Below are 24,408 nucleotides of genomic sequence, written 5' to 3'. Positions count from 1 at the left end.
TAAGCTTCTGGATAACAAGGTCTTGCAAAAATTATTGTTTTCTATCATCAAATCCAATAGATCAGCCGCATCATAAGCTGCTTCCTCAACTTCCTCCAGCCATTCACTGTTGGCGATTTCCTTGAAGAAAAGTTTATGTTCTGCAACAACCACTACCTCGACGATTTGATTGATAGTGAACCGAAGTTTTGTGAGGTCGCACTGCATCGGGACCAGATCGTTGCCGCCGCCGGCAGCAGCATCATCGGAAAGCAAATTTAGTTTGCCTATCAGTGCGTCGATGAGAGGAGACAGAACAAGTTCTCTGTCCATTTGTTTATTAACCAATCGCCTGCCTGGAATTCTGAAGATTGAAATGCAGAAAACAAACTCCTCATAGCACAGAAACCCTCATCTATTCAGATTTCAGATGCAAAGACTTCGTGAATTTTGACCTAACTTCTCAACCATTCTATTCTAATTTTCCCTTCCTTTCTCAAATCAGAGAAATTTTTAAAATTTCTCTGGAAAGTCCAGAGAAATTGAATCAAATTTCTCTGTGATATGAATTTTCTCTGGACTAATTTTTTCTGAACCAATTTTCTCTGGACATAAACTTAAGACAATGGGAAAAAACTGCAAGAGAGAAAGAGTACTAATCAATACCAAACAAAATCATGGGCATTTTGCATGCTAAAAGTAGCAGTAGATCTGAAAATTTTCTGAGAATAATTAGATTTTCCAGAGAAATTTGGACTGAAATTTCTCTGGACCAATTTTCTCTGGACTGAAATTTCTCTGGATCAAGGTTGAGGGGCCTTAGACATTATGAAAATATTGTTCATGGACCTTAGACATCATAAAAATATTTGATGTCTTTTATGCTATAAAATCATAATATCAAGGACCTTAAAAAAAAAACCCCAAAATAAAACTCACATACATTAAATAAATAAATAAAAAAGGAGTCTCACATAAATATTTGATTACCAATTAATTAAGTTAAGCCTTATATAAACAATTTACAAAAAGAATAAATTCATCTTTAAATATCAACATTTTTTTTTCTTTTCTTTTGATTAAAAAATCAATGAACCTATATCAATGTTTCTCATTCAATTTGTTTGCTTGAGTTTTTATTTTTATTTTTTATTTTTTTAAAAAATATTTAGAAATTAGTTTGGAAAAAAAAGTAAAAAAAACTAATTCTTTTTATATGATTTTTCCTTTTTTGGTAAACAATAATTTTTAAAATGTGTTTTTTAATATTTATTTTTTGTCAAACTATTTTTTATCCTTTGAAAAAAGAAATTAGGACACAAATTCTAAAAACTCAACCGCACAAAATTATATATATATATATATATATATATATATATTTGGATCATGTATTTATTTTATTTTATTTTTTAGTTGTGTGTATCATGGTGCTACAATCCTAAGACATATTTTGAGGGGGGAGAAAAAAAAAGAAAAGAAAAGAAATAGATATCTATTTTCTCTATTTGTCTCTATATAGTAACAACAAATTGATAACCTAATTAATTGGAACTCTACTTTTTCCTTAAAAGCCTCTACTTTGAGGTGGGTTGCCATTTGTCCAGTTTGTAATTTCCGGGTAAATTAGAGAGGCTCCATAGTCTTATTGATATGTAAATGACATTAAAAAAAATGCCACAACACTTCAGACAATAACAGAATTTGATATAAAAATCAACAAATTATAAATTATATTTGTAGTTTGCGACTTGTATCAAATTAGTCATGAAGTTTCAATTTTATCATTTTTTGTTTATTAATTTTTCATGCTTTGTTAATTTAATTCATAACATCAATTAAGAAATTAAATAAATATGAAGTGTAAATTAGTTCATTTAAAAAAGAATCAATCATTTTAAATTGGACATTAATCTCTCAATTACGTTTGGAAAAGTAAATTAAATTAATTATGTTGAACGTTCAAATATATGCCTAGAATAAGTCTCTGATACTTTTCCCATGAAAATGTATTAAAATGGATAAGAATGTTAGAGTTGACAAAAATAAAAAATTGGGCATGGGATTACTATTTCTTTCAATATTTTAACTCATACATATGATTAGAAAGTAAGAAAGAAGAAGCATCCAAGATATTGCTCAAAATCCATCTTCTCATTGGTTGGCTTTGACCACGCCCGTTGCCAACTTGCCAGCTGCTTATCTCCACATACCTCTTGATTTCTCTCACTCTCTCTCTCTCTCTCCCTCCCTCCCTCTATATATATCACTCTGAGCCTTCTTGTTCATATCATTCAAACAAACGTCTCTCCCCCTGCATATATCCTCAAGTTCATATCATTCAAAGCATAGATTGGATCATTTTCTGAAAAAATACTATGAAGATCTCATTTATATTTCTTTGCCTTCTTGTTCCCATTGTCACAGCCAAACTTCGAGTTGGCTTCTACAGCTCTACCTGCCCGCGTGCTGAACAGATTGTTCGACAAGCAGTGATGCAGCGGTTCAGCACTGACCGCTCCATAACGCCGGCCTTGCTTCGCATGCACTTCCATGACTGCTTTGTTAAGGTAAAATTTTTTATAATACTTCATGCAAAGCTTTAAATGGCATTATCGAGAGATGATTTTATATCAGTCAAAATATAATTAATAAGAGTATCAAGTGATGCATATCAAGAATCTAGTAATGGAGTTGTAAATTTTCTAAAGTTATCAGCTGTGGGAAAAAAATATTCTAACATCTCAATCAATGGTGTTGGCGGTGAACAGCTATATCAGTTATGAACAACAATTTTATAGAGAATGATTTGGCTTTTTGTGGTTGTGATGTTTTACCAACGTTATTATCACATTATACTTGTCATAAATTATGTATATATTTTTCATAAGCATGTCATTTTTCATGATTTTATTACCTTAAAAAATTTTCAAAAATAAGAAAACATCAAAAAAACGAAATATCAAGACAACTTGTATTTTCAACAATATCAAACTTTAAGTCTATGATGGCAATGGGTCGGGATTTTCAGATTTTGTGCGTGAGTTCTTAACTTTAAACTCAATTATCTTAGTCATATAATTTCAAACTTTACACCAATTTTGACCTACCTACTCTTGTACTCGACCCTACCCCATCTCCAAAACATTTTTTATTAGAATCAAGTTTGGTCAAATACAAGTAAAATAATTTTACCACCAAGTTCTGTTTTGTTTCATGTTAAAAGAATTACACATTTATGCATGATTACAAAGCTCTAATTCTTTTGTTTGGTGAAAATTGTTTATAGGGTTGTGATGCATCCATACTCATTGACTCAACGCAGACTACGCAATCGGAAAAAGATGCCTTTCCGAACCAGTCTGTCCGAGGATTCGACCTCATCGACAAGGCCAAGTCAAACCTTGAGGCCGCATGTCCCGGAATAGTCTCTTGTGCTGACATCATAACTCTGGCAACCCGAGACTCGGTGGCCCTAGCCGGTGGGCCCAACTACGCTGTCCCAACTGGCAGACGAGATGGTTTGGTCTCCAACCCAAATCTCGTGAACTTGCCAGGCCCATCCCTTTCTGTCTCACAGGCACTCAAATTCTTCACAGCCAAAAAACTAACTCTCAATGACATGGTCACCCTTTTGGGTGCACACACTGTTGGTGTTGCTCACTGTGGTTTTTTTCAAGATCGGCTTTCAAACTTCCAAGGATCTGGGAAACCTGACCCAACAATGGACCCAACCCTAGTTTCTAAGTTATTCCAACTCTGTGGTACACAATCGAGGCCGTTGAGTCAGGACCCAACTGCATTTTTGGATCAAAACACATCTTTCATATTTGATAACGAGTACTACCATCAAATTAAGTTGAAGAGAGGTGTAATGCAGATTGATCAAGAACTTGCCTTGGATAAAACTAGTGCTCCTATTGTGACAGGTTTTGCAAGCAATGCGATTGGATTCCAACAAGGTTTCACAAAGGCGATAGTGAAGATGGGGAGAATTGAAGTTCTTGTTGGAAATGCCGGGGAAATTAGAAAGAATTGTAGGGTTTTCAATTGAGCCAAGCAAAAGAAATCCATGTCACGAATCTTTTAAAAATTCTCTTATTTCTGTGTTCTATAGGCATCAATAATTTAGTTTCCAAATACCACATTTAGGTTTCCATATTCAGTTGAATTGATAATTGTAAACTTTTCCTAATTATTTCAGGTTTAATTTGTTCTTTGCCTATTGGTTTGTTTCATTTGTTTGGTGAAGATATGTGTTCATAAATGAGTGTAGATTCACACATGAGTGTTCTAATTTGATTTTTATTGATTTAAATAGATGAATTTATCACTTTTATATTATTTTCTTAGAAATAACTAGCCAAGTGTCAAATCAAAACATAAATGGTGTGAAATATTACTCCAAAATCATCAAATTATTACTACATGAGTAGATAGAGGGTAATCTCCTTATATAACCATGGTATTTCTATTTGGAGTGGGATTTGCAATATGAAAATAATAATAATAAATAAATAAATAAATAAATAAAATCATTTTGAGTAAGGGGAAAATAAAATCCGATATAAGTAAATTTTTCTCCTGTTGTCTAAGCGTAAAGAATTAAAAATGATTTTTTTTATTTTTTTTTTAATTTTAAAGTTTTATGTATGGATGGAAAAATTTCCCAACTCAATTTTATTTGTTCTAACTTGACTTTAATATAAATGGTTTAAGATAGCATTGATTGGGTAGGGTAAAGTTTAGTGGTAGATAGGTTAAAATTGTCAAGATTATAGTAAAATATGAAATTGTGTTACTAAAATAATTGAGTTTAAAAAAATTTACACGCAAAATCAGAAAAATTTGATCTATTTCCATCCATAGTTTGAAGAGGGAAACAACAAAATTATCTATCATTAGTGAACCTAAGATCCAAATTATGGTATTAATAAACCTCTTTCTTTATCGACAAATGAACATTTTATTAGTGTAATTTGCAAAAGCACAAAAGTATTACAACAATACAAAAAAATCGAGGTTTTGGAGAACATATCTCAATTAGTTTGACACATAAGCTTGTAGCAAAATCATGTGCAAACACAAAAGAAAACAACCTATTTGTTGGTGAGCAACCAACAACAAAATTAAAGTACAAACAGCAAAAGACAAGAGAAAAGCAAGAGTCAAAGGGCTAACATAGAAGAAGCTAAAGCAAATTCGACTCTTTGATGCCAAATAAATCCACCAAACGAATCACAACACAACTCAAAGGACTAAAATCATCTGCAAAAATCAAGAAATGTAGAAGCTAAATGAGCCTCCTACTTTTCACTCCCCTCCAAAGACGAAATAAAGTCATTGGTGTTTGTTGATTTTTGCATCAATCATTTTATATTTGTTGGTGTTTGTACACTCGCCTCTCTTTATTGATATTTGTATCAGTTATTTATGTACACTCTTATTTAATCAACAAAGTTTCTCTTGTTAATAAATAAAAAAAAAAGGTTAAATTTTTCTCATATTGGCTATCTCAACTTAAGGGAGTATTTGGGTTTGCTAAGTCGATTTTAAGACTGATTTCGATGATCTAAATCATTCACTTTTTAGGACTCGTTGAGTAAAATTTTCATGCAACAAATCAAAATAATCGAATATCAGTAACTATATGTCTAGATGGAAATTTTGTTAGGTCTTTGTGGCCATTTGATTCGGTGGAATATATGAACGTAGACGCAGCTGGAAGTGCGGGAGGTCTTCTTTGTGTCTGGAACCTTTCGATTTTCTCATTAAAGGAATGTTGCGGTTCCAGAAATTTCATCCTTTTGGCAGGTATTATGCATTCTTCTATTAACTGTGATATTGGTAATGTATATGCTCCGAGTGAAGACTCCTCTAGGAGGAGGTTATGGGGTATTCTCTCTAACTTGAAGTCTTTGTTCCCTAATCCTTGGTGCCTAGGGTGTGATTTTAACGAAGTCAAAATTATTAGTGAAAGAAAAGGTTGTCTAAGGAGGAACAGAGGTATGGTTGAGTTTGGAAATTTTATTAATAGTTTGGAATTGGTGGATATCCCAATGTTAGGTAGGCTTTACACTTGGGGTAATTCACAAAGCTGGAGTAGAATTGATCTTTTTTGGTTAACCCTGAGTGGCTAGAATGGTTCAGACACAAGGTTTGGGGATTACCTAGACTTTTTTCCTAATCATTGCCCATTTTGCCGATGGTTGATGCCAGGAATTGGGGCCCAAAACCTTTCAAGTTCATCAATGCTTGGGTTTTACACCCTAATTTTCTTACTGTAGCTAAAATAGCTTGGGAATCAACAATTGTTCTTGGGTGGGCTAGTCATGTTATTATGTAGAAGCTAAGAGCTTTAAAAGTAGTTTTGAAAAAATAGAATGTGGAAGTATTTGGTGATGTCGCATCAAAATTGACAGAAGCTGAGGGTGCTCTACATTCTTTGGATTTACAATCTGAGTTGAGGGGATTGACTGAGGAGGAAGAGGGTAGAAGAAAAGAGGTTCTAGGTATGATTTGGAAGCTTAGAAAAAGAAAAGAGTCGCTGTGGGTGCAAAAATCCAGAATGGAATGGGCTTTGAAAGGGGATAGAAATATGAGAATTTTTCATCTTATGGCCAGCAAAAAAATAGAATAGGAACTCGATTGCATCTCTCATGGTTAATGGGTTAGAGGTGGATGAGCCAAGTGAGGTTAAACAAGCAACGTATTCTCATTTCCAGAATTTATTCTCGTAAGGCCAAGTATTGAAGGAGATTTTAAGAAGATAGATGCTAACCAAGCAGATGCTATCCTGGAGAGAGAATTCACAAAGGAAGAAGTTTGGGCTGCTATAAAAAATTGTGATGGAAACAAAGCCCCAGGCCCAGATGGGTTCAACATGATGTTTTTTCAAAAATGGTGGAAATTCTTGAAAGGCGACATTATGAAATTCATGGAGGAGTTTTATTGCAATAGTAAATTGGGCTATGGAGTTAACTGCTCTTTCGTTTCTCTTATCCCCCAAAAGGAGAATCCTAGCTCTCTTATTGAGTATAGACCTATTAGCTTGATAAATTCTCCATATAAGGTGCTGTCCAAAGTTTTGGTTAATAGAATCAGCCTAGTCCTGCCTAGTGTCATTGATAAGGCTCAGTCCGCTTTGTAGGGGGTAGAAACGTTATGGATGGTGTCCTTATAACTAATGAGGTGGTGGACTGGTGGAAAAAATCAAAGAAGAAGGGTATTATTCTCAAATTGGACTTTCAAAAAGCATATGATACTGTTAATTGGAATTACTTATTGAAAATGCTATCTAGTTTTGGCTTTGGTTTAAGATGGATTTGATGGATGAAGGAATGTATGGAATCTGCGAGAATTTCCATTTTAGTGAATGGCTCCCCTTCTGTTGAATTTTGTTCACAAAAAGGGTTAAGACAGGCTGATCCTCTTTCCCCGTTCTTGTTCAATGTTGTTGCTGAAGGTCTGAATATTTTGCTATCTAGGGCCAAGGAGCTGAGGTTAATAAAAGGTGTGGTTGTGGGTAGTAGAGAGGTTAATGTGTCCCATCTTCAGTTCACTGATGACACTATTATATTCCGTGAAGCTGAGTGGGCAGAAATCATGGCAATCAAACGAATTTTACGATACTTTGAAGTGGCCTCAGGATTGAAGATAAACTTTTATAAAAGTATGATTTGCAGGGTCGGTGTTGATGATGGGTTGGTGGAGAAGTTTGCAGCCTCTCTTAATTGTTCGAGCCACAAATTACCTCTAAAGTATCTTGGGATGCCACTTGGTGCCAACCCAGGTAGGAAACAACACATGGCAACCAGTGGTGGATCAGTTTAAGAAGAAATTATCTGGGTGGAAAAGAAGGTTGCTATCCTATGCTGGTAAGGTCACACTCATCAAATCTGTGTTGTCTTCCCTACTTGTTTATTATATGTCTTTGTTCAAGATTCTGGAGTGTGTTGCTAAACAACTTGATAAGATTCAAGCTAGGTTCTTGTGGGGTGGGGATGAATCTAAAAGGAAAATCCATTTGGTAAAATGGAAAGAGGTGCAGCTGAATAAGAAGCAAGGAGGCCTTGGAATTAGAGATATCAGATTAATGAATACATGCTTGCTTCTCAAGTGGTGGTGGAGATATGCCTTTGAAGATGAGGCTCTGTGGAAATCTGTAATTTGTGCTAAATATGGGGAATCGGGGGGTCATTGGTTCCCTCCAGTGCATGATTTGGCTTCAGTTTATTCTATTGGGAGAGAGGTTCTTGATGTGTCGTATTTAAACCCTTCGTTGTACAACTTCTTTCGGGAAAATGTGGTGATTAGGATTGGTGATGGGAATAGGGTGAACTTTTGGGTTGATATTTAGATGGGAACATCAAGTCTCAAATCTCAATTTCCAAGGTTGTATCAGCTGAATCTAGACAAGGAGATTAATCTAAAGGTGCAGTTGTCTCGCAGAGATAGTAATAATTATTGGTGTTTCAATTTTAGAAGGCCCCTCCTTGGTTGGGAAGAAGAGGAGATGATTAGGCTGCAAAATCTATTGGTGTAGGACCTATCCTTGACGTTAATCAAAAGGATTCAATTTGGTGGAAGGCTGGGCAATCTAGAATCTTTAAAATTGGTTATGTGTATAATTGGTGCCAAAACAGTGCTGGGCCTGCCTTGGGTTATACAGAGCTAGTTTCATTTCTTGGCTTGCTTGACGGGGTAGATTGAAAACAACTGCTTTCCTCAGTAGAGTTTGAGCCTTGAGAGGTATTCAGAATTTATTTTGTGTGTTGTGTAAAGCTGAGGAGGAGACTTCTAATCATCTTCTTGTGTCATGTTCTTTTGTGTGGTGTGTTTGGTCTAACATCATGGCCTGGTGGGGAATTCAATGGGTGTCACTAGGTTCTTTTGAAGGTTTGATATACTGGTGGTTGGGGTGGAGGCTTAGGAAAAAGGAAAAAAAGGTTTGGCGAGTTGTTTTTATTTTTGTTGTTTGATCTTTGTGGTTATATAGAAATGATTGTGTATTTAATAATACTCATCCAGATGTTGATGCTTTGTCTGTCACGCCCCACTTTTTATTACTCGAAATCATTACCAAATTCATTACTTTAATTCAAGTTCAGAGATCACATGCGAAATAAACTCAAATGTTCGACTAGTAGAAATGAACAACAATTCTCTCATTCGTATGCAAATTAAATACAGCATGAGTATACTAAATAAATTGCCTTTGGGCTTACATCATTAAAGAGTCAAGAAGAAGGGTATAACCCTTTTACATAAATGGCATTCTGCCAACACAAGAGATAGGCCCCGTGGCCAACAAATAAGAAGATCCAAAATCTTGTGGCACATCCTGCTTATTGCCTGAAAAAGATTCAACAACGTGGGATGAACATATAGTCCAGTAGGGATCTCAACATGGTCCTCAACAATAACAACTTACAGATAGCTATTATCATGAATGCTCAATCTCGTATTAGAATAGTAATGTGGCAGTTTATACAAAATATACATAAGTGTGAACTTTTCTCGAAAACAACCATTTCATTCAACGCTATGAGCAGTTCACCTTTCTTTCCTTTTCATTACCCCTCTTTCCACAAACTTTCATGACAGCAACAGTTCTAGAAAACAATTTCACCAAACCCTTTACTTTTCTCCAATTTTCCGTACTTACAACTGATTTGCCTTTTTTTCAAAACATGTTCACAAATATCCCATTTTCCTTCACACTTTCCAAAATCTTGAAATGGCATTTTGGTTTGTTCCCAATACATTTATATCTATACATGCATGCCTTTGATAAAAAGGGAGATAACAAATCATCAACATGTATATAATCACCAAATGAGGCAACTCGGCCTTTCAAAACTGTAACCATCACAACCCATAACATACTCAGATGCACTGAGACAATAACAATAAAACTCTGCTCTACCGGCTATATGCGCAGTAAGCCAAGGATATAACTCTCACAACAATATGCCATTTTACCAGGCGCTAGCTGGAGGGTGTGGTACCTCAGATTCTCAGCGCAGTCAGTTCTCTAGGCGCTAGCTGGAAGGTAACAGTACCTCTGATTTTAAGCGCAGTGTATAACACCAATAATCACAATACAACAGAGCATAACCAACAAGTGTAATACATACACATAAACTATTCAATAATGTTCAACCAACACAAGTGTAATGCATACATGACAATTCAACACAACCACGTCATCCTCCACTGATGACCAAGGACAAAACCTCTAGATGCATGATTTTAATACACCTATTATAAAGACTCAACTCTTATGAGCTCTTAAACCCAACAATGCCACTAGTACGTAGTTAAAGATTAAATCCCCCAAATGTGTGTACTCAACACTCATGATATAATAGTTCAATTCTCATATTTATTATCCGAGACTCACATAGAGTTAACATTTCATTTCCCATTTTCAAGATCAACCCTCATAATTTCCCAAGTAGACATGTTCCACCACTTATTCCCAAAACACTTCTCTCATTTCACAAAACCACTTCCATTCTTTTCATTTCATAAAACCAATTTCATGGATAATAAGGCCATAACCCATCCTAGTTCAATACGTTCATTTCAAAATAACCCCAATGCCATAGTTAATCCCTGAGTCATTAATACTTTTACACAACCCATATTAATAATAGTGATTTATAAATATTGTTCAATCAACCTCCCTCTTTAATTTACCAAATCAAAATATAATATAGGGCTTTCTTTTCTTTCAACAATATCATGCTAGATTACCTCAAAAATAGCCCAAATAACAATCAATGATAACAAATCATTCTCAAACAACCAACCCTAGGTTCCCCATCATATTTTCAAACAAATCCAACATGGATATGATTTTCATGCAATATAAAACTACCACATGTCTAACTATAGACGAAGTATTGAAAGAGAACAAAAAAATCCCTACCTCAAATGGAGAGACCAAATGGAGAAGATGAAGGATTTCGAAGGTGCTCCAAATCGAATAATTTTCGGATCAAAATGAAGAGCAAGCCAAACCCCACACTTTATATAAAGGGACCAAGGTAGAAGATCACTTGATCTAGATGATTTTATAGAGAAGTTGTAGTCTAGAGTGAGAAGCTCTCAAGTTATTTATTCAATGAACTCCATTAAATAGATTAGTGTATCTCATACATTCATGATACATAATGCATCTTCTATATTAATGAATTCATTAGATAGATTAATGTCTCTTATATATTCATAATGGATACATAATGCATCTCTAAGATTCATTCATAATGAATCCATCACATTCAATGTATTAGCATTAGTCTTCTATACATTGTATATATAGGTGCATTCATCAATAATTAGTCACCTTCTAATTGATGTACATGTATCTTCTTTAATGAGATGAATCTAGTATAATCATGCATAAGCTTTGAAAAGTTAGAGAGAGAGATTGGCCCGAAAAAGTGATCCAAAAGCTGTTATTCGGACTGATATACAAACAGGTCCACTCAAGCGTCAAAAGCCTCACTCGAGCGTGGAGCCCAAAATCTAGACATCAACCCTTGGTTTCCAAACACAACCAACCTATTTCAAACCTGCCCAACACGACCCAAGACTCATGTACAAAGAGTAAAGAAAGAAAACGGGAATAAGACAACAACACATCCACGAAACCAAGTTTGGAATACAATTAAACAATGAAGAAAAAACCGGGATCGCTATAACTCTGAGCTAATTAAAGTTAGAGTGGCCATGTGGTTGAAGAATTACGATTTGGGTTGCTATTACTCCATCCAAGAGACTATTTCAAATATAAAATGGATGAGACATATGATCTAGGTGAAGTGGAGGCTCTACTGATATTGTATGTTAAGGCTGGCTGTTGTGAGAAGCTACTGCTCATCTTTGTCTGCTTTTAATATAATCTGTACTCTTTTATATTTTTGAAGGTTGATATGTGTTTTTTTGGCTTGGGTCTTGTGTCTATTATGGGTCGCTGTTGCTGGAAGGGCAGTAGGGGCTCTGATGTGAGGTTTTGGAGCTGGTGGTGAAGCTGCTAGTTATGTCTGTTGTTGTTCAGTACAGAAGTGTAGTTGCTCTGCAGAGGTTCCTATGCTATGGTTTGTTGATCTGTTGTGCTTTTGGGCTGTTGTTGGGCTAATGTGGGTCTGCTGTTGTGTTGCTTTATCATAAGGAATTTGCTTTGGCCTGTTATGCTTAGCAGTGGATGTAAGTCCCGGGTGGAAAATTGGCTACAGATTTCTGATGGTGGCTGAAAGCTCTGGTTTGTTGAACTGATATACTGGTGGTGGTATTGAGGTTGCTTGGCTGATTTACTGCTGATGTTTCAGTTTTGCTTTCGGAGTGGATGCTGAGGCTTGCCTCTATGATTCTCAGTCTTTGCCACTGGGAGCTGTAAACGGAGATGCTGCTGATATTATTGGTCTGAACTGATACTCTGTTTGTTAAATTGGTATTTATGTCTGTTGAGTGCTGTTCATGGGATGGTATATATTGTGTTGTGCTGCTGGTGAATTTGTTGTGATGTGAGGCTTGGGTATTGGTGGTAAAGCATGTTTTGCTACTATTCAGCTTCTGAAGCGTAGATGTGGTGTAGTTGGGTAAGTGAAGCTGGTTAATTTTGGTGTTGTATTGGTTATTTTGGTTTGTCTGGTAAGGTTGTTTTTGGCTGTTTATGGTTAGATACTGACCAACTCTTGATGGTGTGCTAGCATATGATTGGGCGGTCTTATTGGTACCAACCTAGTTGGGATTGATTTGGCTCGCTATGATGCTTTTGCACTCATCCTTTTTTTCCTTTTTGATGTATTATTTTTCCTCTTCATCAATAAAGTTCATTTTCTTTGCTAATAAAAAAAAAAAAAAACTATATGTTGGAATCAAATTTATATTATAAAAGATGAATGACTATTCTTAAAATTATATTTGTTGTCTATTTTTTTAAAACAAATATGATTCATACATATAATTACTGATATCCAATCATCTTTATTTTTTACAAGAATATTGTACTTCGCGAAACCTAAAAAGTGAACGCTTCAAATCACCAAAATCGATTCTAAAATGGGCCTACTAAACCTAAACACTATCTCAAGTTCATATGGTAATTTAAAAGAAGTCAAACCCCCAAAAATTACTAACTAAGTCCTTCTACGTTACACTATTGTTTTATTAATTTCTATGATGTTCATGTTTCAACTATGGCACAATTTTGTTGCCTATGATTTTTTATTGATGTGTAATCCTTTATTTTGATTATTATCAATAAAATTTTCTTTTGCCGATTAAAAAAAGAAAAAAACTATATATATGATAATTTGTGGTATTGATACATAAACACCATAACTAAATCACTTTCAGTCGTATAACTAAAACAAACATTATGATTTATAATCAAATATCACTTGAGGTATAACTAATTTTTTTTTTTCAATTATAACTAAAAAATAACTACAATAGATAATAACCGACATTATAATGAGTCATGACTAATATCAAAGTGAGTCATAACCCAATATTACCTGAGACGTAACCAAAGACATTTTTAATCATAACTAAAATAACAACCACAATTCCTTAATGTACATGATGCACATTTCCTTCGATTATTTAATAATGGGGTTAATTATATATTTAGTCCTTAAATTATGATTCTTGTATCATTAATATCTAATGTAGGGAGTCGTTCATCTCCATACTTTTTTAGTCCATACACCTCTACACACATTTATCCACCGCACGTGTCTAAAACAACATCTAAGGGCTTGCATCTATTCAGTAGACATAGAGAACACAAAGCGAGAGATGCAGAGGAAAAAAAATGAAAAATATTTGAGATGCTCAAAAGGTATTCATAATTCTCTCTACAATGATATAGTTGAATATATGTCAATTTTTAATTTATTACATACTTTTTTTTTTCAGTAAAACAAAATCTTTATTGGTGAAAAAACACATATGTTTCATATGAGATTACATCAATAAAGAGAAAAGAAGAAAGAAAGAAATATAGACAAAGCACAATGTTGGTGAGGAACCAACACTAGCTGAACAAAGCAGAGCAACAAAGCAGCAGTAGCCACGCAATAAACAGGCCACGCCCAATATTCAAAGTAGCAACAACCACACCTATATGCAGAGTTTAACTTTTTTAGCTTATACATAACGACACTGACTGAGTACTTGAAGGAGGGGCATGAGGTAGTCACATAACAAACAACATAACAAGATAAAGGAACAAACAACAGCTGCCACAAACAGCAATAAACCACATCCAAAATTCAAACCAGCAGCAGCCACACCCAACAGCAACTCAACTAACACCCTATATGCGAAGTTTAATTTGTTGTAAATTATATATAATGTCACTCACTGAGTACTTCAAGGAGAGGCTTGAAGTTTTGACTCACATTGCAATCCTAAGCTTGATAGAATCACACAACCCTTCAAAATTTTGCTGCCACTTATGGTTATACTTCTTCCACTCACAGCTTAGGCATATGACTTTCTTCCTAGTACTGCAGTAGGAGCCCTACTAGTACTACCTACACCTCTCCTACTAACTGATATCTCTGATGGCCCCTGCCTAACTTCCTTTCCTTTAACAAACTCTGCTACTTTTACTATCAATGTTCTGTTGTCACACCATAGTTCATTTGCTTTCTGAACTGCCATTCTTGCTTCCACTAGACAACTATAACGTAGGAATCCAAATCTTGATTGTGGCATCTTCCTCCTTTAGTTATAGGAGAGCAGGTACGAATTTCTCTTTTTTAGTAAATTCTATTAAATAAAAAATTTAGACAATGGAATATTTGTAATTTTTCATACCACGGGAAATAATTTATATTTCAAACAAATCTCAAACAATGTATTTGTAATTCACCTTAAATCAAAAAAATTAAACACGATTAAGAAAAACAAACACCAAACGCTAAAATGATCATGGATTGAAATATGCTTACTTTACTATTGGACAATCTTCACTGTATTTAAAAGATTTAATTCTATTGTATACACAAGAACAAATAGAATTTACAGAAATAAAGAAAAGGAGAGAATTTGTTTGATTACAAAAATCAAACTCGAAATAAAAGTAAATAAATAAAAAACAGATTTTATTTTGTTACAAAAACAAAGTTAAAAACTGATTTAAATAAATAAAAACAACACTGAAAATAAATTAAATAACTTACTTGATTTAATTTCTTTGAATTATTTTCTGATCAAGTCCAGTGTTTGACACTGTGTCCTTAAGACAGATTCGTCCTCTCCACGGTGCTTTCAGAATTTGGACGTCTATCTCCCAGGATGAAATGATCTTACCACAAACAATAGCAGCACTACAAATTGTTTGCCTTACGAACACACTAAGTGTTTACACTCTTTCTTTCGGAAATAAAATGCAGCAAGATGAAGAATAGAATTAACAGAGGTGAAATACGAAATTTCTGAATGGAAAACATCAAATGAGGGTGGTCCTATTTATAGATGTGAAGATGGCTCTTGGTTTTGAATTGAACAGGTATGTGGCTCTTGGTTTTGAATTGAACAGGTATGATACCTGTTGGATTCAAATTTAAACAGATTTGAATCTGTTTATTCAAACAGATAGAAACGGGAAGGGCCAAACGGGAAGGGCTCTGTTTGGATGAGCACTATATCCAAAACAGTGCCCTGTTTGGATAAACAATAAATCCAAACCAGTTTATTGAATTCTGAATTTTATTTTAATAAAAAATAAAATAAAATTCAAATGTTTTTGGCCCAAAAAGATTAGAACCACACACCTGCGCCCAAGCCCAGCCCGCCCGACCGGCGGCGACGGCGCGCGCGTGTGGTGATTTTTGGGTCCAATGGGTGTAGCCCATTTTGCCCATAACCTCTCCCTCTAAAACACTTGGGTACCCCTTGGGGCACACCCCAAGTATCTCACCCTAAGCCTTATAAACCCTTTCAAAACTTCCCACCAAATCAATGTGGGACAAGCCAATTTACAACCTTAAGGAAAAAACTCCATTTCCATGGAGCACACTTTGGCTTCAATTTCCCATTCACTCGGTAATGGTTTTGAGCAACCAAATATACCACGTGAATCACAACGCGGCATAGAACGCGTTACCACTTTGACCCGAGTAAATCGATACTCGGGGCCCACCTAAAAAATAGACCAAACTTGAGGAAAAATTAACCATTTCCAACATTTACTGCCTTCAAACCCATCTTAGAACATTTTTATAAAACTAGTTAAAATTTTGTTATATTTTAATTCAAAAGTAAACTTTTTTATTTCAGCTCTACACTTTTTCAATGCACTCTCTAACAAACTCTTTATTTTAGCCTACATTATTTAAATGCTATTTTTATTTTAAATTATCTTTTATAAACTCAATTACAAGTAACTCTAACATATCAAAAATACTATCTTTTAATGTTTAACTAGTTAAAACAACTAAGTACATTTGTTGAATAAAAAATATCAAAATTAAAATAACTAATTTGATAGCTAATTTGATGAAATTGAAATTTGATAATTTACTTTATTCACAGTTTTAGCTAAAAAAATAAAATAAAAAGAGATGCTCTAACTAGTATACACAATCAAAACCCAATCCAATTGTGACTGATGCTTGTTCTAAAAGCCAGAGAAATCCTCGCCCGAACTCTCTTAAAAATAATTTCAAGAACAATCAATTTCCTATTATCATATATATATATATATATAATAGTTAAAATATATATTTTCAATGGATCTCATGTTTTCATAATTTAAGCTACAAAATATTGAAACCGTAGGGCTTGATTTCTTGAAAAGGTGAAGACAGACGCAGAAGAAGGTGGGAGGGGGATTTTTTTTTTTTCTCCGCATCAGTGTTTGGGTGTTAAGGGTTTCACACCATAGGCATAATTCACAAAATCATGTAAAATTTTAAAAACTTACATAAGTGATCTTATAGAAATATGTAAGTTAAACACAAATTTACGTAAGTCTAATTCATGGAAGTTTTAAATACACAAAATTACGTAAATAAAAACTTACATAAGCCATCTAATAAAAATATATAATTCAAATCACAAATGTATATATATAATAAAAGTGCATACATATAATATGCAATATACGAGTAGTTTTACGTTGTGGGTTCTTCCATGCACGTATCAAAATTATGTAATTTCAAATTGCACCAACCCATAAAAGTTCCTAATCATATTCCATGTCACCAAACTTGACAAGAAAAAAATATAAAATAAAAAGGAGACGGCATTCTCACTTCCCTTCTTTTTTTTTTTTTTTTTTTTTTTTTATAAAGTGTAGACAGAACATATAAAGTTCAAAAACTAGCTAAAAACTTTTAGCTGCAGCAAATCAAGTAGAAATTTCGATTTATGTTATAATGCCATCATTTTTTGCATTTTTCCATAGCAACATTCCAATATTTAAAACATATATACATATAGGAATATAAGAAAGAGAGAAGAAATATATATAAGGGGTCTCTCATCATTTATATTGCTAATATATTCAAATCATTAGTTTAGTTTTTCCATGAGAAAGAAATACAGTATGATGATTTCATGCTATAATTAAGAATATTTATTCACACACACACACCCCATTGGGCATTGATGAAAAGCCGTAAAGCCGTACCTAAGAACTCACTTCCTATGTAGCTTCATCATGGACCTTAGAATACGATTTGCCAGATTCAGCAACTAAAACACAGAGCATTGCCCCAAACATATGTAAATTCAAAACTCGTGTTGTTTTGGCCTAAATTGAATTTCTCTTACCAGGACCAGGAACCAATTCGAATTTGGATGCTAAACACACATACTTCTAAAAGGAAATCATATCTACGTCAAATAATGACACTCCTTGGAAAATGAAATTCATAATTGCCCTCTTATATAATAATAAAGTTACTTAAATTATTAATTGAAATATATTTTTAACATCATTAAAAAACTGTTAATTGACTTGATAATTTATTAATAAAAAGGGTGATTTGTTATGAAATTAGAAATCTCATGAGGTAAAATGTAATTTTCAAAACCATAAAGGTGATTTATATTTTAATCATATCTCAAGGGGTATATTTGTATTTTACCCAATAAAATAAAATATTCTGTATTCCAATCGAATTTATTTTGGTGGCATCAAAATCAATTTGGGAGATAACAATACATGTACATACAAAAATACCATAACCAACCACCTCAAGCACTAATAACCAAAATCACTATAAATTTGACGATCACTAAATTCTCAAAATCAAGAATTAAATTGACTAATGATTAAAATTCTAAATCTTTATATTTAGAGCGTATAATACATACCTTTTTCAATAAAAAAATAAAAAATAAAAAAATAGCATAGTTTCTTCATCACATCTTCGGATTATTTCCTCTCTTCCTGCACACAGTGTGTAACGGACTCACTAAAATAATATATTGAGTTTTATATGGAGAAAATTAGTCTAAGGTCCTTCTCCTATTTTTAGTAATCGAAGAGATCCACAATATTATTTTATGATGTCTAAGGTCCCTCAACTCCCAAACTCATATATCACAGAGAAATTTGACTGAAATCAAACCTCATTTGCAAACTGAATTCATAAGGCAAAGCAAGATCTGAGAATCAAAGATACATAAATAGATACATATGTAAGTATGTATATATATATATAGAGAGAGAGAGAGAGAAAGAGAGAGAGAGAGAGAAGGGAACCTCTATGGGAGAACCTAGAGCCGAACTTGGCGTAAGAAGAGAGCTTGACGCCGAGATCGCCCTTCATATTGTGAGCCTCCTTCCTCAATTCCTTCCAACCCGACTCCTGCTACAGCTCCATAGTCAGGTCCGTCATTCGATTTCAGGTGAGATTGGACCCGATTCATTTTTGCTCCTTTGTCTTTTGTGTTGTGTTGCTATCTCTCTCTCTCTATGTGTGTATGTGTGTGTGTCTCTATGTATGTATTTATATATACTAGTTGAGGAGAGTTTGGTTGTTACTTGCAATTAGAATTGAACACTCCTTTTGCCCTGCGAAATTTATATAAAGAAATTCTAATATACATACTTTTTTTTATGAAAAAATTAGTCTAAGGTCCTTCTTCCATTTTTAGTAATAGAAAAGATTCACAATATTATTTCTCTGGGTCGAAAGGAATTTTCTCTGGATTTTTGTGAATTTCTCTAGGTTTGAGGGAATTTTCTCTAGGCTTTTGCGAATTTCTCTGGGTTGGAAGAATTTTTCTCTTGATTTTTGTAAATTTCTCTGGGTTGGAAGGAAAAATTAAAAAAGGCCATTGTTGATCAGAGCTTTTATAGATATCTATGGGTACTTTTTGAAAGCTATTTTGAAAGATCTCTCTCTCTCTCTCTCTCTCTCTCTCAATTTACTTGATGGATTGGGTTCTTCTTCAGCTCTTCTTCTGTGTTGGTAATATATCATAATATGTGTTCTTCATCAGATTCTCTTCCAAAGAAATTTAATATTCGAGATGTGTAAAATTTTCTTAGTGATGTGTCCAGAGAAATGCGATGTTGGTGTAGAGAAATTTGAAATTTTCTCTGTGATGTGTCCAGAGAAATTTGAAATTTTTTCTATGATTTGTCCAAAGAAATTCTCAGGATCAAATTTTCTCTGGATCGAATTTTTTCTGGATTGATATTGAAAGACTTTAGACATTATGAAAATATTGAGTATCTTTTATGCTATAAAATTTTAATATCATGTCCTTAAAAAAAAAATCTCTTTTATATGCCAAGCATACTGTTGACTATATGATATTTCTAAAGTTTTCATTCTTTATTTATTTTTTAAAATTTTAAAAACTGAAAAAACGAAAAGGATACTCTTTCAAATTAGCTCCCATTTTTATCAGGGATCACTAAAAGATTTAGAGGTGACAATTTTATTAAGTTATTTTTCTTAGGGTAAATTATATAAATAGTCCTTATAATTTATACAATATGTCAATTTGGTCTCTATTATTTAATTTGTTCGATTTTACCTCTTAATTTAAAGGATTGTGTCACTTTAGTCTAATAAATAATGGTTGCTAAGTTTGGTGGGCGGAAAATCAAACTATGTGTCAATTTGGTCCCTATAGTTTATACATTGTGTCAATTTGGTCCCTGTCAAAATCGAGCAACTTAAAACAACATGGATCAAATTGACACATTGTGTAAACTACATAGACCAAATTGATACATTGTGTTGACTTTTTGTCCACCAAACTTAACAACCATTATTTATTAGATTAAAATGACACAATCCGTTAAATTAGAAGGCAAAATCAAAGAAATTAAAACAACAAAGACTCAATTGACACATCGTCTAAACTATTGGGACCATTTACTTAATTTACCCTTTTTCTCTTAACTACTTGCATGATTTCTGATCCATGTGATCTCTGCATTTGACCAACCTTTGGATCTAAAAACGTCATGGCACTGGCTAGTGAGAGAAAGTTATTGACATTTATTGGATGTTATAACACTAACTAGCTGTTGTTTTTTATTTTGTTTTGTTGTTTCGATTCGGTTGGTTTCTCACCGATTTAAATATTGTATTAGTAAATAATTGGGTTTGTTCGATAGTGTCAACTTAATTGAAATTATTAAGTTTTATTTTGCCACTTTATGCAGTTGTTCATTTTTATTGATATTTGTATTAGTCATTTGTATACTTTTATTTTCATCAATAAAATTACTTTTGTTGAAAAAAAAAAATTAACTAGGTAGGGCTGGAGCCAAGATTCCCCTCGTGGAGGGGCTAGATTGCCAAAAAAAAAAAGAAGGTAGATCCCAACTGTTGTCAATACATCGGGTCGAGTTTTATTTGTTTAAATCATTATTAAAGATTACTTAATATAGGCTAATTGGACTAATAAACAAGTGCAAGGGATTAGTCTCAATTTAAACATTTTTAGTACAATTTTTATAGTTGGATTGACCAAAATATATAAATGTATAATAAAAGGTAGGGCAAATTACACTTACCTCCCCTGAGATTTTTCGTAATTATAGAGATCTCCCTTATAATTTTAATAATTATATTGACATCTTCTACATTTAAAATTATTATTAAGATTCCCCCTCATATTATCTCTTTGTTTGAATATCTAACATAACAAGGTGATGTCAACAACTTTAACTATTAAAAGGCCAAAATTACCCTTGTTCATCTCTTTCTAGCAATGAAAAGGTTAAAGGGTGTAAATTACACTACCTTCCCTTATATCATCTCATTCCTCTCACAAACTTTTTCCTTTGTTTTTCTCATATTTTCTTAATCATTTTTGTCATTTTTCTCCTTTCCTTATTTTTTTTTCCTATTATTCTTTGACTATGACATACTTTATATCTCTAAAAAAAATAATGTTCACCATATCCATCTCATAAGTTTTTAGTACGTCTATCTCTTTTCATTTTCTTTTATTTCTTTCACTCTTCTTGCTGTTTATTCTCTCTTTAATTTTGTCTTGATGTTACTACAACTAATAACAGCGTCAAATTTTTTTGGGTGCTCTTTCCTTATGCTCTTTATACCCGCAAAATAATAATAATAATAATAATAATAATAATAATAATAATAATAATAATAATAATAATAATAATAATAATAATTACAAAGTCAAGAAATTACATTTACATTTTGAAAATTTTGTGATAAATTATAATTAATTCTCGTAAGGCTATGAATAGTGTTTCAAAGATATTATAGTCATTTGCACAATCAAATTAACATCATTTGGGCCAAATTATAGAGAAGAATCTTGACAATGCCAAAAAAAAAAAAAAAAAAAAAAAAAAAAAAAAAAAAAGAAAGAAGGAGGCCAATGTAATCTCAAAAATCATAGAGAAGGTCCCTGCAATTATGCAAAATCTCAAGGGAGGTAACTATAATGTACCCCTAAAAGGTAAGGTGGTACGCTAATAATTGAGAAGATCTTAATATAATTAATCTACTTTCCTTCAACTTTCTAAACTAATTTTTATAGTTTTAGTTTAAATATTACACAATATCTTAAGTATATAAAAGCTTTAGTTTAATTGCTTTTAATAAAAGCTTTTATGTTTAATATGATTGCAAATCAATCAGGTAAATTATATTTTTTATTTATTTTCTTAAGGGAAAATTAAATATCAATTTGTGTTTGAATTTTTATTTTTATTTTATTTTTTAAAAGATTTCTCTATCATGTAATTTCTCCTATTTTAAACATGTGATTACTAATATCTTTTTAACATGAGCTTAATTTAATTTTTCAATAATGTTAGGATGATAATCTTTTCTTATTATAATTTGTTTATTACTTTATGTGTCAACACTGTATTGATGTTTGCCACCAATGTAATCTCAAAATATGATAAACAAAACATGAGAATAAAATATGATTATCATAATATTATTGTAAATGTTTAAAGGACCATTTCCCCAATCATTAAATTTTGAAACACAACTCTTAAACATTATGAAATTTACAAAATTTTTAGGTATATATTGAATTTTGGGGTGGGTCCTTACGTAATATACAAAAAAAAAAAAAAAAAACATTTATCTAGGGGGCAACGACCCCCCAACCCCTTCCCTCTGCACTGTAACTAGGCCTTCTACATTATATAATTATTTTTTTAGATGTGTACTGTATATAAGTTTTGATAATGTATAATATCAGAATGATTATGATATATACCCTTCAAAAGATGTATACTATATACACCTTATAATTAAAAAAGAAAATGGTACAACTTTATACCTTTTGAGTTATACCTAAAAAACAAAAAATCATAATCAAACATTACATAAGGCATAGCCAAATATCTCAAAATAATTTCATAACTAAAAAAGAAAATTAATCATAACTAAAGAAGAAAATGATGTAACTAAAGATGTATATATGGTATGGAATGTGTAACGCCCTAAAAAATAAACCCAATATAACATACATCCACGATAAATAGAAGAGATTTTATATTACAATCATCAGAGTATTCTTACCAAAGGTATTACATGTTGACAATAAAGGTAAATGCCCTATAGGCTTACAACTTTCCAAGTCAACACTTGGTTACAAAAAGAGAGTACTAACTCTGCACAAATAAGCCCTTGGCTTGATATACATGTAATACAACAAAAACAACTCAAAGAGTCTAACAGCCTCAAGCCTCCCAAGTTACGTCCTTGGAGGTGGCATAACACCTATACTAGAAAAAGATGTCCCATATAGGGTGAGCCAACGCCCAGTAGAGATATGCTAAACATAATATGAACAATAACTAAAACATTAGCACCTGACAAACGTTTAACTCATATAAACCAACCTACAGTACAATCCAGTTCCATAATCCTTCACTTAACAAAACTCAACTTATAAACATGGCTCAGAATCTGATCGAACAACTTAAGTGAGACTACATCTCATGCCAACAATACTTCAAACTATCATTTCATAGAAATTTCGTCCGCGGGATCGGCACCCATGTATAATTATGTTTGAATTGCCATTTTACGGAAATTGCATCCGCGGGACTCGGCACCCATATATTCAGATACTCATCATATACAATGACAACCAATACACCAATTGATTAGTTTTAATTCACCTAATCATTATGCAGTGTCTACAACAATCAAGACTATCCTCCACCGATAGCCTAAAGCAGCTATTTCTAAACAGATAATAAATGCACCGATAAATAAATTATTGACATTTTCAAAAGTGAGCGATTAATAAATCCAACTCCACCATTCTATCTCATAATGAGCCAATTTCATCATTCCCAACTCAATTTCATAATTCCATAACAAATGTCATTAATTACACTAATGACCCAAAGGTCCAAATATTATCAACAACACCAATAATCTTATCTCTACACCCAAATACACATGTATAGGCTCAAAATACAAAACCCCTCTTATATACATTTTGAAAACCCTAACACCTAAAATTACCCAATATCAATGTTAAATCAAAATGACCAATAGTTTATGTTAAAGACCATAAAAATGAGTAGTTATCCATACCTCAAACTCGGAACTCAAAGGGAGAAGATGAAGAATTTTGAGATGCTCCAAATCCCTAGATTTTCGGATCAAAACGTAGCCCACAATGAGATCAACACTTTTTACAAAGGCCCAAGGATAGGGGATCACTCTAACTAGATCAAACCCTAGAGAGAAGGTAGATTCTAGAGAGAAGAGCTCTCAAAAGAGGTTTTTAGAAAGTAAGAGAGAGAGTGTGAAAGTGAAAAAGTGATCTAAAAAGACCCAGCTGATATCTGATATACGTATGACACACTCGAGCGGATAATAGGACGCTCGAGCATCAAGCACAAAAAATAGACCTGCTCAAGTGTGAATGGTACCCGCTCAAGCGCCAAGACACAATTGCAAAATACACATGCTCGAGCGC

General features: G+C 33.1%; 1 protein-coding gene and 1 long non-coding RNA gene across 2 annotated transcripts; one reads left to right on the top strand and one right to left on the bottom strand.

The window, feature by feature from the left end:
- The first annotated feature begins 2,189 nt into the window (after nt 1-2,189).
- LOC114258433 (peroxidase 44) lies at nt 2,190-4,199 on the top strand. Its single transcript, XM_028198386.2, has 2 exons — nt 2,190-2,546; nt 3,266-4,199. Exons 1-2 carry the CDS (start codon nt 2,355-2,357, stop codon nt 4,028-4,030), a joined length of 957 nt encoding a protein of 318 aa, XP_028054187.1. The 5' UTR covers nt 2,190-2,354; the 3' UTR covers nt 4,031-4,199.
- Nucleotides 4,200-9,128: 4,929 nt separating this feature from the next.
- On the bottom strand, nt 9,129-18,943 carry LOC114258398 (uncharacterized). Its single transcript, XR_003627965.2, has 2 exons — nt 18,713-18,943; nt 9,129-9,330 (listed from the first exon to the last, which is right to left on the bottom strand). It is a non-coding gene; the product is annotated as an uncharacterized LOC114258398 (long non-coding RNA).
- Between the last annotated feature and the right edge of the window lie 5,465 nt (nt 18,944-24,408).

Source organism: Camellia sinensis, chromosome 12 (assembly GCF_055761805.1).
Source record: "Camellia sinensis isolate YWXY chromosome 12, ASM5576180v1, whole genome shotgun sequence".
Lineage (NCBI taxonomy): Eukaryota > Viridiplantae > Streptophyta > Magnoliopsida > Ericales > Theaceae > Camellia > Camellia sinensis.
This window is presented reverse-complemented; position numbering and strand designations above follow the sequence as displayed.